The sequence below is a fragment of the Amblyomma mixtum genome, chromosome 2 (genome assembly GCF_055824585.1).
Source record: "Amblyomma mixtum isolate Tamu chromosome 2, ASM5582458v1, whole genome shotgun sequence".
NCBI lineage: Eukaryota > Metazoa > Arthropoda > Arachnida > Ixodida > Ixodidae > Amblyomma > Amblyomma mixtum.
This window is the reverse complement of record NC_143013.1, coordinates 43557635-43570324: the sequence shown is the minus strand read 5'-3', so window position 1 is coordinate 43570324 and position 12690 is coordinate 43557635. Positions and strand designations below refer to the sequence as shown.

General features: G+C 45.8%; 1 protein-coding gene across 5 annotated transcripts in view; it reads left to right on the top strand.

Moving 5' to 3' along the window:
* The window catches only part of LOC149359157 (uncharacterized), a 90217-nt gene that overhangs the window by 75269 nt on the left and 2258 nt on the right, over positions 1-12690 (top strand). For all 5 annotated transcript variants that reach the window (XM_089571401.1, XM_089571399.1, XM_089571400.1 and 2 more), the window contains 7 exons: positions 735-878; positions 1017-1104; positions 1534-1575; positions 1713-1801; positions 2600-2874; positions 4321-6066; positions 11547-11720. In XM_089571401.1, coding sequence (XP_089427527.1) covers positions 735-878; positions 1017-1104; positions 1534-1575; positions 1713-1801; positions 2600-2874; positions 4321-6066; positions 11547-11688 — 2526 coding nt within the window. In that variant the 3' untranslated portion in view covers positions 11689-11720. The remainder of the gene's footprint in view (positions 1-734; positions 879-1016; positions 1105-1533; positions 1576-1712; positions 1802-2599; positions 2875-4320; positions 6067-11546; positions 11721-12690) is intronic.

Sequence of the window (12690 nt, the reverse complement as noted above, 5' to 3'; positions counted from 1 at the left end):
TTTGCATGTAAACTGCATGCATCCACACAGTTTTTGTGCGTGGAGCCCAGAGGCCAGGCTACACAGCTATTCACTTGAAAGCGATGACCATGGAGTCCTTGTCGAGTGTAGACGTGACAAGTGTGAGTCGTGGGGTGAGATAATTCCTAATCGCAATTTTCTCTACAATAAAAGTGTCTTGTGCTGCGAGACAATCTTCAGTAATGGCCGTTAAGAGTCTTGGAATATATTTTTACCAAGTATAAAAATTGGACAGAGCTGTCCTCAGTGTCTCAAAAAAAGACAGTGTGAGACTCTGAAGTAGCAAGGAAGTGACGCACGAAGCTCGAACTTTTTACTTTGTTTATTGTTTATTTCATGGCTTTGTGGCCTAAATACCCCGCAATACTCCTAACGGCAAAGTAACTCAGGCCTTGCTCAAAGCAAACTATAACAGGACTTAAACCTGCCTATCCCCTGAGCCATCAGACACATGCAAAAGAAGGCTCCAGGCAGAGCAGTTGATTCGCAGCACGTCTGTGAACTAAAACTCAGCATGTTAAGCATTTGAGCCGTGGAGGAATGCATCCGTTTGAGCCTTGCTAAAACCTTTACACGCCTCTGGTAATGACACCATTGGAGCTGTACCATGCTAGCCCACCTACTGTGGACATATCATACTTGCACCTGTCCTGTGCCGTGAGTCAGGCCAACAATTTTTATGCGTATTTCAGTGCCTAATTTTCTTTTTCCAGGAGGAGACCATGAGCTCTTTAGAGCTGGAGTATGAGTTGCAGAACAAGATTACTAGCGCTGCTTTGAGATTGGCCAATGACATGAGTGCCGACAGAAGCCTGAGGAGGCAGCGGAAGTTATGCTATCAGCAGGCTCATGAGAAGGTAAGTATATGGGCAGTCGCTGAATTTTATGTCTACACCTTGAGTGAATGATGCTGTCAGGCTTCACCTTTTTGTTGGCACATGGCCTGTGTGCTCCACACTGGTTTTATTTACTATTATATTTTTGTTGCCGTTTAGCTGAAACAGGTTGAACAGAAACTGGGAACTTTGAAAAAACAGAAGAATCATGGCAACAAACCCAAAATCATGCTACAGTCTGATGACGGTTAGTATGCTTGTGTTGTTCATGTTTACTATATTAATGGAACCGTTTGGAATGTTGCCTCTAGTGGGGTTTGCATAGTTAGGCTGGCTGGCTGTCTCAGTGCATGCTTCGGGGGTCACGGCCTTTTTTGATATATTCAAGTGCACTTGTTTTTTCCTCCATAAGTATTGTCCTGTTGGTGTTGCCGTGATCTTTCTCTGAGCAGCATTTTCTTAAAAAAGCAGCTAGCACAAAAATTATCGATGTATCTTTTTCTTATGAAAAATCTTGTTGTATTCTAGCTGTGTGAACTCTTAATGTTTGCTGACATTTGCATAATAGCAGTTTTATTTACTTGATAGTGCTGGGTATGTTACCTTGGCTTCATTAGTTTTTGGAGGTGGTGTTATGTAATGATGTGATGCTACAGCACATTTTTCTTTTTTCTAGAACCCAGTGAAGATAACATCAGCCATAGCACTGGGGGCAGCGGTAAGTTTTTGCCGTGCACATGTTTTGATTGGCAGGATTTTAAAGCTGGTCGAAAGCTTACCAGTGTTTTACACCTGCGCATGCCAAATGGCAAAGCACTTGTTTATTGGCTAATGGATTGCGCTTTTTCTTTGCAGACACTCCTTTCAGGGGGAGCAGCAATGCGTCGGATGTCAGCCCTGCCGCGTCACCCAAGCTGAGCAGCTATGACGGCCTTTTAGTAGAGGTATGGGAATTTATATCCTCGTGTGTGTTGTGGAACATTGGTAGTGCTGGCGAAAACCATGTGGTCGGGTGGTGTAAAGTGCAAAAGCCAAGGGTTACAGTTCGGATACAATCTGCATTTCATTTCTTCATATATGGAGAAAATGATGGGCCAAAATTTTCCCTTCAACATGTTGTCATGATTCACGAAGTATAGGGCGTTGAATCTGTGCTACCATATGCTATACTAATCAACATGTACAGCGTAAAAATGTACAGGCAGGAAATCCCCCATAATCATAGACATGAGTAAGTCTTTGTACTTGGTTAAAAACATCAGTTAATATCCTTTACTAGACATTGCCAAAATGAAAAATATGAGACAAGGGCACAGGAGGCAGTTGTCTACCCAGCTACAGTGATGCTTCATTTAGGGGATTTTCTCTTTTTTTGAGGGAATTTCAATCAGGAGTAAAAGGAAATTTTTGTGGAGCTTTGGGGAATTTCTGGCAGTCATCTCGCTTTCTCTAAATTGACAGTTTTCAAGCTGCTGCAGGGAAAATGGGCCTGAAACAGGGATTTTTGCATCTAATGGAGGCAATTTTCGTCTATGACTTGGAACAGCACTGTCCAGCTAGCAGATGCTACTATACCAGCGTGTGTGTGACGCGACTTTTGGGTTGCCAGAGTGTTGATCACACTGTGATGCTATTCTCCTGTATGTCCTTACCCCATAAAGACATTTCATGCACCCGTATTTGTCCCTTTGCAACCAGCGCAATGGGCGCCCTTTTTTAATTTGTCTGGAATTTCGTTGCAGAAACGTGGCCGCCTCCAAACAATCAGCTCAGTGCCTGGTGACATTCGTCTCTCCCCTTCCCTGGCCTCTGTGTCTGCACCAGCCAGCCCCATCAAACACCGTGCGGTCCCCGGTCGGACTGCTTCCCCCGGCTGGACTGGCTACGCTGCAGGCTATGCCCCCAGCAACGTCTACCAGACCCGCACAGCATACCGCCGCCAGCAGTACCCGACACTCACTGGCTCTGGCTCAGCGGGCTCCAGTCCTGTGCCACTCAAGTCACCGTACAGAGACAGGTATGGTCGCTGTCTACTGCAGTCCAGCCTATATTGAATGTAGATCGCTTCAGAGTGGCATTCCATGGGCTTCAGGGAGCAATTTTAATGAAGCTGATCTGTTACAAAACTCGAAATTTTATACCCAGAAGCACTGTTACAGCATCCAAAATATTCGCAGTCATTTTCACGAATACTGGATGAGACTGCTGCACGACTGCATATATGCCTTGCCTCTGCATATAGCCTCCTCCTCCTCAATCTCGCAGCACTAGGTGCACGTCAATTGTACACTCAGGTTCAGGTAGTCGCTGAATGATTAATCTTGTCACAACTTAGTCTTTCTCGCAACACGCTTCATTTACTGCACCATTTTTCTCCTCTTCTGATCGCAGGCGCTCCCATAGAAAGTCACGCATTCTGTACAGGCCGTCTCTTTCTCCCAAGCCTAGCTGGATAACTTAGATAAGCTGACCTACCCATGTGGTCATGCATGCAGTGTGCACGCTACATAGCTGTGTGCAGAGTGCACTTATAGTGGAACACTGCACACATTTCGCTATGGGTGCTTGATGTCAATATAGGCATTAATTGCATTCCTGTTGAAATAGTTCCACTGAGGAGCAAAAATGCAAGGTCTTTGTGGGGAAATGGCAGCAACCTCTAGTACTATAGTGGTGCCAATTTACTGGGCGTGGTGCTAGTTGGCACTGAGCCACCTTCTATAGATGCTTCATGCAAACACCTGTTGATGGTGACTACACAGACATATTTTATCATGCTAGCTATCATGCTATTGTGCCCTTTCAACTGGTCAAAGCATCCCTTGTTGGTGTAGACTGAGTTTCAACTCCAACTTATATAGATCTTTATAAGAAAGGCACCCTGGGCATTGCCGTGTTGCTCACTGGACTGTCGTACGCACTTTGCGCTAGCCCGGTGGAAGCATCAGCAGAACTTGTCTGCAACAATCCAAAGAGGAGACTGTTCACTCGCCTGATGCGGTGGTCTGTATCCATGTCCTTCAGTTCTTGAAAGAACAATGCAGACAGATGGCTAGCTTGATATTTATCATACTTTCGTGACGTATCACAGTAAAGCGTACGGTCCCATTGACACGAATTCTAATTCTGTGAGCGCTTTAAGGAATGCTCTAAATGCTTGATATAGCCACCATGTTGGCTCAGTGGTTGCGGCTCTTGGCTGCTGACCCAAAAGGCATGAGTTCGATCCCGGCCGCAGCGGTTGAATTTTGATGAAGGTGAAATTCTAGAGGCCCATGTACCGTGCGATGTCAGTGCACATTAAGGAACCCCAGGTGGTCGAAATTTCCGGAGCCCTCCACTACGGCGTCCCTCGTAGCTTGAGTTGCTTTGGTATGTTAAACTCCATAAAAAAGAAATTAAATGAATGCTTGAAATAAAATGTTCTAGATAGTATTACGTGTGTTTGTGTTTCACTGTGCAGGTTTGAGTCTGGCCTGAGTGTAGAGGGGAGCAATCTGTACAGTGTACCGACGCAACGAACCAGCCAAGCGTTTGACAGTCAGGATGACCTTGTGACTAGCAGCCCTGGAGAGCCACATGATCTGGGCTTGGTGTCCAGGCACAACAGCCTGGAAAGCAATCGACGCCATCACCGCCGAATTGCTGGAACTTCAGCGCAATCTGCACTCACCGTCAAGCGGGACTCAACGACCCCCCTTAAGCCTGCTTCTCCAGCCTGGACTGGCCCTTCCTACTCGCCTCCCACATGTGTACCAGTGCAATGTGCACCAGTCCAGTGTGCACCAGTGCAGTGTACACCACCGCAGTGTGCACCGACATACTGTCCACCAGTGCAGTGTACACCTATGCATTGTCCTCAAGCACAGTGCACACCTATGCATTCTCCACAAGCACAGTGTACACCTATGCAGTGTCCATCTGTGCAGTGTCCACCTATGCAGTGTGCACCTATGCAGTGTTCACCTATGCAATGTCCACCAGTGCAGTGCCCACCAATGCAGAGAATAGAAAGCCTCCCACGGCTGCCACCGCACCTTCAGCAGCAGCACCACTCAGCCTCGCCATCTCAGCAGCGACGGGCTGTCCCCAGCTCGTTGTCCTACCCCGAAAACTTTCCCTCACCGTCGAGCCCAGTGGTTAGCGGGAACCATTATCACCCAAGCAAATCCCACTCGTATCATGAAAACATGGTGAGGCACATTGATGAGTGTGGAGTGCCCGTGTTCGTCCCTGTGGACAGCGACGGAAGCGTGCGCTACCAGGATGCGGTGCACCGTCCTGTCGAGCCTGTCACTGTGTACCACAAGCCACCAATGCCGCCAGCCCTCATGCAGCACCACCTCACCCACCGAAAGAAGCTGCAGGAAGTGTGTGGTGACAGCTTCCCGGGCAGGCCGCTGTCCAGTATGTCTGCTGCTAACTATGCGGCATTTCAGCGAGTTCATCCAGATCCTTACCTCAGTCAGCCTACCAGCCCAACTGGTTACAGTGCAGCTCACAGTGCCAAGTTGGAGACACTACAGGAGGGACACAGTGGCTCTTATGGCAACCAGTGCTTGTCTGTGACCATGTCTTCTTCGAGAGCGTTCTCTTCGGTCACTCAGTCATACAGCACTGAAAGCCTGAAGCATCGTGCCAAGGACTGGGTGGAGACATCGCTCGACTCTCCCCTACCTGCGAGAAAGCCAACAAAACAACAGGAGCCACTGCCTGCCTCACCGTCTCAAGTCTCGGTGCTGTCATCCGGAAGCGAAAGTCTGCCAGAGGCAGTCCAGGGTCCTGCAGCCACCTTGTCTCGTCGTGACAGCTGTCGAGAGGGCAGGGCAGCAGCAGCAGGGAGCCCTCACTTTGAGAGGGAGAAGATCTGCTCTCCCCTGCCTCAGCCATTGAGCCCGAAAACAATGCCTGGAGTGGAGCTCAACATAGTGACAGTGGGGCATTTTCAGCCATACTGGGAAGAGACCAAGCCGTACGAGATCTCAGACTTCTATAAGTACAGCACCAAGCATCGCAAGCCATCTGGAAGCCAGGACTCGACGAAGAGCCCTAGCCAATCTGGCAACTCGAGCGGTGTGGTCTCTCCTGTGCTAACATCCCCTCTTGCTGCTGATGGTGTGTCCAGGGAGCGGGATGAACAGTTGGCCCCGCACTCCTCACTTGCTGAACGCATGAAGATGGTGGAAAGGAGTCCTCCAGATGGAATGGCGTAAGTGTTTTCACTGCAGCACTTGACACTTCATTCTTACTCAGTTGCAAAGCTGCACTGCATTGCATTTGTGTCAAATAGGAGAACACATTTTATCTTGTGACCTGCATCGGTAGCTATACCCGGGTGTTCTGTCTTCTTGTTTTGTTTGGTTGGTCTTGGATATTTTTCTACTTCTACATTGCTTTCATTCCTGGTTGCAAAGCCAAGCGCAGTGAAACAGTGGACTTTTAAGATTTGCTTTGAAGTTTATTGAAGCGCCTTGAACACTGAAGTCTAAAAGCACAGTCTACTTACTTTTTTCGACTGCAATTTTTTTTTGTGTCAGTTGAAAGCTCCTTGTCCAAATAAACAAATACTCAGCTGTGGTGCTGAGAAACAGTGCAGAACGGTTTAAAACGCAGTTTTTCCATATGGTAGTCTCATTTCCTCAACGATAGATGGCGTCTGCAACCTATGACACTGGAAACATGATATTTATTTATTTATTTATTTATTTATTTATTTATTTATTATACCCTCAGGGCCATTACGGCATTACAGAGGGGAGTGGTTACAAAAAAAGAAATTTAACAAACAGGAGTTAATTAAACAGGCAAAGTACAAACATGACTCCTACACATACATTGTTAGCTAAGGCGTTCAGGGAAAGAAAAAAAACAGAAAAAGGAAAAAAAACAATAACACAATATAAAATACATCTAGTTAAACAATGTTACTAATGACATTCTTGAATAAATGATGATCGGTGATGGTGGCCGTCGAAGAAGGAAGGTGATTCCACTCATTCGATGTGCGTGGTACGAATGACTGAAAAAAAGTTTTCGTTATGCAAAAAGGGATGCCAACCTTATGAATGTGATCTAGTCTTGGTGATACATACGTACTGAGGGGGTGAGATAAGTGCGGTATGAAACTGCGGGTGATAGAATAACTTGTGAAAAAGGCACAGGTGAAAAATTTTGCGACGTGATGATAAGGATGGTAAGTTAAGGCTAGATTTCATGGCACTGATGCTTGCTGTTCTGGTGTAGTTAGAAAGAATGAAGCGAGTAGAGTTATTCTGAACCATTTCCAAAGCTTCTGTTAGGTTTGTTAGGCCGGGATCCCAAATTGACGCGGCGTATTCGAGTTTGGGCCGTATTAGAGTTTTGTAAAGAAGTAATTTTAAAGAGGATGGTGCTTTAGAAAAATTGCGTCGTAAGTAGCCAAGCATTCGATTAGCATTGGATATTATATGCGCGATGTGAACGGCCCATGTTAGATCAGAGGTGATGTGAAGGCCAAGATACTTGTAAGTAGTTACCGGATCTAATGGTGCGTTATTAAGAGAATACACAGGAAGTTCATTAGCATTTCTAGACACACGCATAAATTTACACTTGTTAACATTTAATTCCATTAACCATAATTTACACCATGCAGAAACAGCGTTAAGGTCTGATTGTAGTCTGGTTACATCGTCATCACAAGTTATTTCGGTGAAAATTACACAGTCATCAGCAAAAAGGTGAATGTGGGAGGAGACGCAGGAAGGTAAGTCGTTAATATAAATGAGAAATAAAAGGGGCCCAAGCACAGAGCCTTGAGGTACACCTGAGTGAACTGGACAGTGCTCCGAGGTTACGTCATTAACTGAGACAAACTGTGAGCGGTTAGTTAGGAAAACCTCAAGCCAGTACAGAATTTTGGTATCAAGGTTTAGTTGATGCAATTTATAGATTAATAAACTATTACACACCTTATCAAATGCTTTGGAAAAATCTAAAAACATTAAGTCAGCTGCTGAAGAGTGATCAAGTATTAGGTGCAGTTTATGCGTGAACGAGACTAGTTGGGTTTCACATGAGTATGTTTTGCGGAAGCCGTGCTGGAATTGTGAAAAAAATAAGTTCGCTTCTAAAAAGTTGGCAATCTGAGAAAAGAGGATATGTTCAAAAATTTTGCATGGTATACTGGTTAAGGAAATGGGCCGATAGTTAAGTGGGCAATGTTTTGTACCTGATTTGTGGAGTGGAATCACCTTCCCAACTTTCCATTGAGCAGGCAGGGAACCTTTGTCAAGTGATTGCTGAAAAATCTTTCAAAGTATAACGGAACAATATGAGTTAGTGTTTTTCAGAAACTTTGGATTTATAAGGTCACAGCCAGGAGCAGATGAAAGTTTCAGTGATGCGATTACTTTTTCTACGCCGCCTGGTTCAATGGATAAAGGGTACATTACAGCAAAGTCGTAAGAGTGTGTAGTTGGACGAGTGGCATGGGTGGGTTTCGAAAAGTTGCGTGTAAAAACCTCATTAAAGATGGGCCGCCGCGGTGGCTCAGTTGCTATGGTGCTCGGCTGCTGTCCCAAAAGACGCGGGTTCGATCCCGGCCGCGGCGGCTGGAATTTCTTTGGAGGAGAAATTCTAGAGGCCCGTGTACTGTGCGATGTCAGTGCACGTTAAAGAACCCCAGGTGATCGAAATTTCCGGAGCCCTTCACTACGGCGTCTCTCATAGCCTCAGTCGCTTTGGGACGTTAAACCCCATAAAACCAAACCATCATTAAAGATGGATGCAGAATCGGTAGGTGAGATGGCGTTTTCAGCGTCATCAACAAGGGTTATTATGTCGTCATTCTTTGGGTTAATGGTGCGCCAAAACTTTTTCGTGTCAGTAGATAGCATAGATGGCAATGTGATTTTTAAAAAGTTACCTCTTGCAGCTCTAAGGGCTGTGATGTAGTCGTTAGATGCAAGTTTGTAAGCTGCCCATTTTGCAGTGTTAGCAGACGTTTTAGCTGATCTATATAAGCATTTTTTTTTTTGTTAGATAAGCGCTTTATGCAAGTGTTGTACCACGGAGCGTGACCGTCGGAGGAGACAGGAATGTAAAGTTAGTATAGAGTAGACTCTGTCTGTAGTTAGTAGTCTCTAGTTAGTATAGACTCTATGGCCACAATAACTGCCTGCTGCCTATATGGCATGAAGAAGCAATAATGAATGGTTCATTGCAAAGGACCAGTGTCACAGCTGCTGGATGCACAGCTGCTGTAGGGTTAGAGCACTGCACGGGCGAGGTCCTGGCCTGGGCTTTCAAGTGGGCTCAGACCTTGCCTGGCCAGCAGGTCAGCCTGGAGTGAGTGTGGCCACTTGGAAGCGATTGTGCAGGCTTCCAGCCTCAAAAAAGATTAGAGTAAAAAAAATTTAGACATTATTTTCTTGCATCGCATTTGTAAATTTTGAACGTGTAATATTGCAACGTGCATATTTTGAACATATTAGTTTTCTTGCTTATGTTTGTTTGTTTTGTTTTTTTAAAGAACGCTGATACACCTTTCCACTTATTTCTGGGCACACAGAAAGTTTCTTGATGTTTCCAATACTCCTTTCAGAGCAGTCCTAAATGCAGCATGAGAGGAGTTTAGTTGGCCAGTCTCGTTCTCAGCACTGAATGCTCCAAGGGTTGCACTTGCATAAGTCTTTTTTTGTTGCACTTTTTTTCACAATGTATTTTGCATACTCTAAAAACTGCCTTAACTGACCATGGCAAGGGCCAGTTTTCAATGCTGTAGCTTCTGCTTTATGAGAACTCCCACACGTTTCTGTACACTATCCAAGCACAGCAGGGGGCGCCAGATAGGTCGGCGGATGAGATTAAGAAGTTTGCGGGGATACGGTAGCCGCAGCTTGCAAAGGACAGAGTTAATTGGAGAAATATGGGAGAGGCCTTTGACCTGCAGTGGGTGTAGTCAGGCTGATGGTGATGATCTTGATCCATCTCCCAGCCGACAGGGTAGCAGGGTATTTGAGCAAGGATGAGGCAGCTGTGCCAGTTATGCCATTTTGATACGAACACAATTTTTTGCACCATCCTGTGCCAAAAGCATTAAATTGGTCCAAGTAGCATCAAGCTACACCAACGGTCAGGTGCTCCAAATACTATTTTTTGTCCTGTATGTTAAGGCTTTGTGGTTCTCGTAGGGCTGGGCGAATATTCGAAGTTTAGAATAGCTTACGAATACTACTTGCTATTCGATTGGCACAGCATTTTGTTAAGTAGGTATTTGATTGACCCTGCTGATTATTCGGAATTGGTGAAATGTTCTCTTTTTCTGCACTCGCAGCCAGCCATCGCGGCATTTGTGACCAACCCTCGCTACACAGTTACAGCGTCTTGCACTTGTCAGACCAGTTTTGTTGGTATTTTCTCTTAGCATTGACTACAAGCACGAGGCAAATGCTCACGGATGGTAATACTAGGCATTTTTTTTGCATACAACCAGTGCATTGACAGCCGTTGAAAGCGGGAGTTGATGGAAAGGCTGCTGCATGATCGAGAGTCGGAAAATGGCGCAGCACCACGCAGCTCGTTGCAGCGTCGGGCCACAATGCAGTCGATGGGTGGCAATGACTGCGTCGTCGAAGAAAGCGAACTAAAGCCACTATTGCTACCATTTTGGTTTACTGCTATAAGACACAAGGCACATGCAGAAATGTGTCTTGGGGAGGGTAGTGCAAAGCTGACATGTGTGCTATTGCAGTCGGTTTGCAGCAGCTGCCTTCATCCTACATAGCTTTCTATTAGAACCTAGAAACTGTGGATTTTGAGCCACAGGGGTCACGAGAAAGGTGGATGACAGAAACAAGAGCCTCGGAACCAGCCCACGTAATGCCGACCCACGCGCTACATCTCTTAGCGTAGCTTTGTTTTTTGCGCTTTCAGCTTGCTGTACATTTTTTGGCCCATTGTGCAGCTTGCAGCGCGGCAAAACTGGCAAAAACTAGTCAAGAGGGCTCAGCGGTTTATGCCCCGCTGAGAACGGCACGCATCTGATGTGGCAGCCGGCTCTGCTTTCAGGCATCACGAGCGTAGAAGTTTGCTTGTGGCATGATACATGGCGTGACCTGCGGACCACGCGATGGTACGAATCTTCACGGCCAGATTTCCACATGTCTGAATTTTGTCATGAAAATCTTTGAAGATAACGCTGACAAACACTTGACCTATGAGAGTTGATCTTGCTGTGTGAAAAATATTTTGAGACATGGAGAGTTTACTTAACTAATGTTTAATATTTTTGTGCTTTTATGTTGCTCTAAAATGCTGATATTACTGCTCCAAAATGATATTTTCTGCTCCATAGCTTCTCCAAAATGCACATTCTTCTGCTCCAAGAGCTGCTGCAAGAGTTCGTGCTTATGAGGCAACGCCTTTTGTTGCCTGACCCAGTGACTAGGTTAACCAAGCCGGCACAGGCCACGCTGGGTTGGACCGGTGCAGAGTTCTGTTCTATAGTTCCAACCCCAGGAAGTAACCAAGCCTGGGTCGGCTAAGACGAGAAGGCAGCAGGCCCAGGCAGGGCCAGGCCATAATAAGTAGTCCTGTGCAGTGCTTTATATAGAGTGCACAGCTCTTTTACATGTCACTTGGATAAAATGTCTTTGTTGGCATAGTTGCTTAAAATAAAATCAAATGCATTGTTCTATTCTTGTGCAGTGCTGTTGAGGAACCACACACCAGCCGTAGTGCGGACAGCAGTTTGAACCTGGACAGATCATCAGTTGCAGATGCCTTCCACGAAGAAATGATTGCATGGTACGAGGACCAAGACTCTGGCAATAAGGCGACTCTTGTGTGAATGAAGGCAATTCACAGTGCGTGACAATTCAGGCAAGTGAACACATCACCTCTCTTTGCATTAAATACTCGCTGCTGTAATCAGCTGCATGCATGTGACAGATGGCAGCTTCCTTGTGAATGCCTAATAGAACCATGCTGTTGCTGCTGTTAGTACTAAACAGCTGGGGCAGCTGGGCTTGCTGTTGTTATTGACCCAAGTTTTTTGTGGTGGCACCTGATAGGTTTTGTGGAGTGAATGTAAGAAAAGTAAAGCAAACTTGGTAGACGTGTGCAAAGTTTTCCGTTTCTATAGCCACCAGCACCACAATGAAAAGTGTTTTAGCTGTGGTTTTGAACTAGCAGATTGTGGCCTTGATTTTATCCAGTTAAAGGGCAACTGCAGCACTTTTTTTATATTTTCGCTATATTCAAGGATTCAAATCTGTATAGGCTGTAGGTAAAGCATGCCAAGGGTTTTTGCACTAGCATTTAACATAGTGACGTAATCGATGATTGAATTTTGCGCTTCTTCTCAAGGCACCGGAGGAGTGCGGGGAAACTTAGCGTGACGTCACGGAAGGTATGATTTCAAATTACCGCTGTTGTCAGCCACGCCCTGCCCTGACTCGTTAGAGGCTGCCAAAGAACTCTCGGCAGAGTTCGCCTTCGGTGGCGTTGGTTTTTTTCCTTCAAAGCAGGCGTTTGTGAGTTGGAAATGTACCGATACCTTCAATGACGTCATCATGCGCCCCCCACTTGGCGTTGTGCGCTGCGGAGAAGCTTGAAGGGCGTCCGGATTTTAATCGGCGATTACTTCCCTATTTCAAGTGCTAGACCAAAAAGACTTCGCATGCTTTACCTGCAAGTTTCACTCATTCGACCCTCTTATGCTCGGTGATTTCTAAAACCTATGCAGTTTCCCTTTAAGGGGGGCTGTGGCTTTCAGCACCAACTTTCTTATTTTCTGATGGATTTTGATGAAAAGTTTTCTGCATGTTAGTAATGCTTTCTAATGTATGCG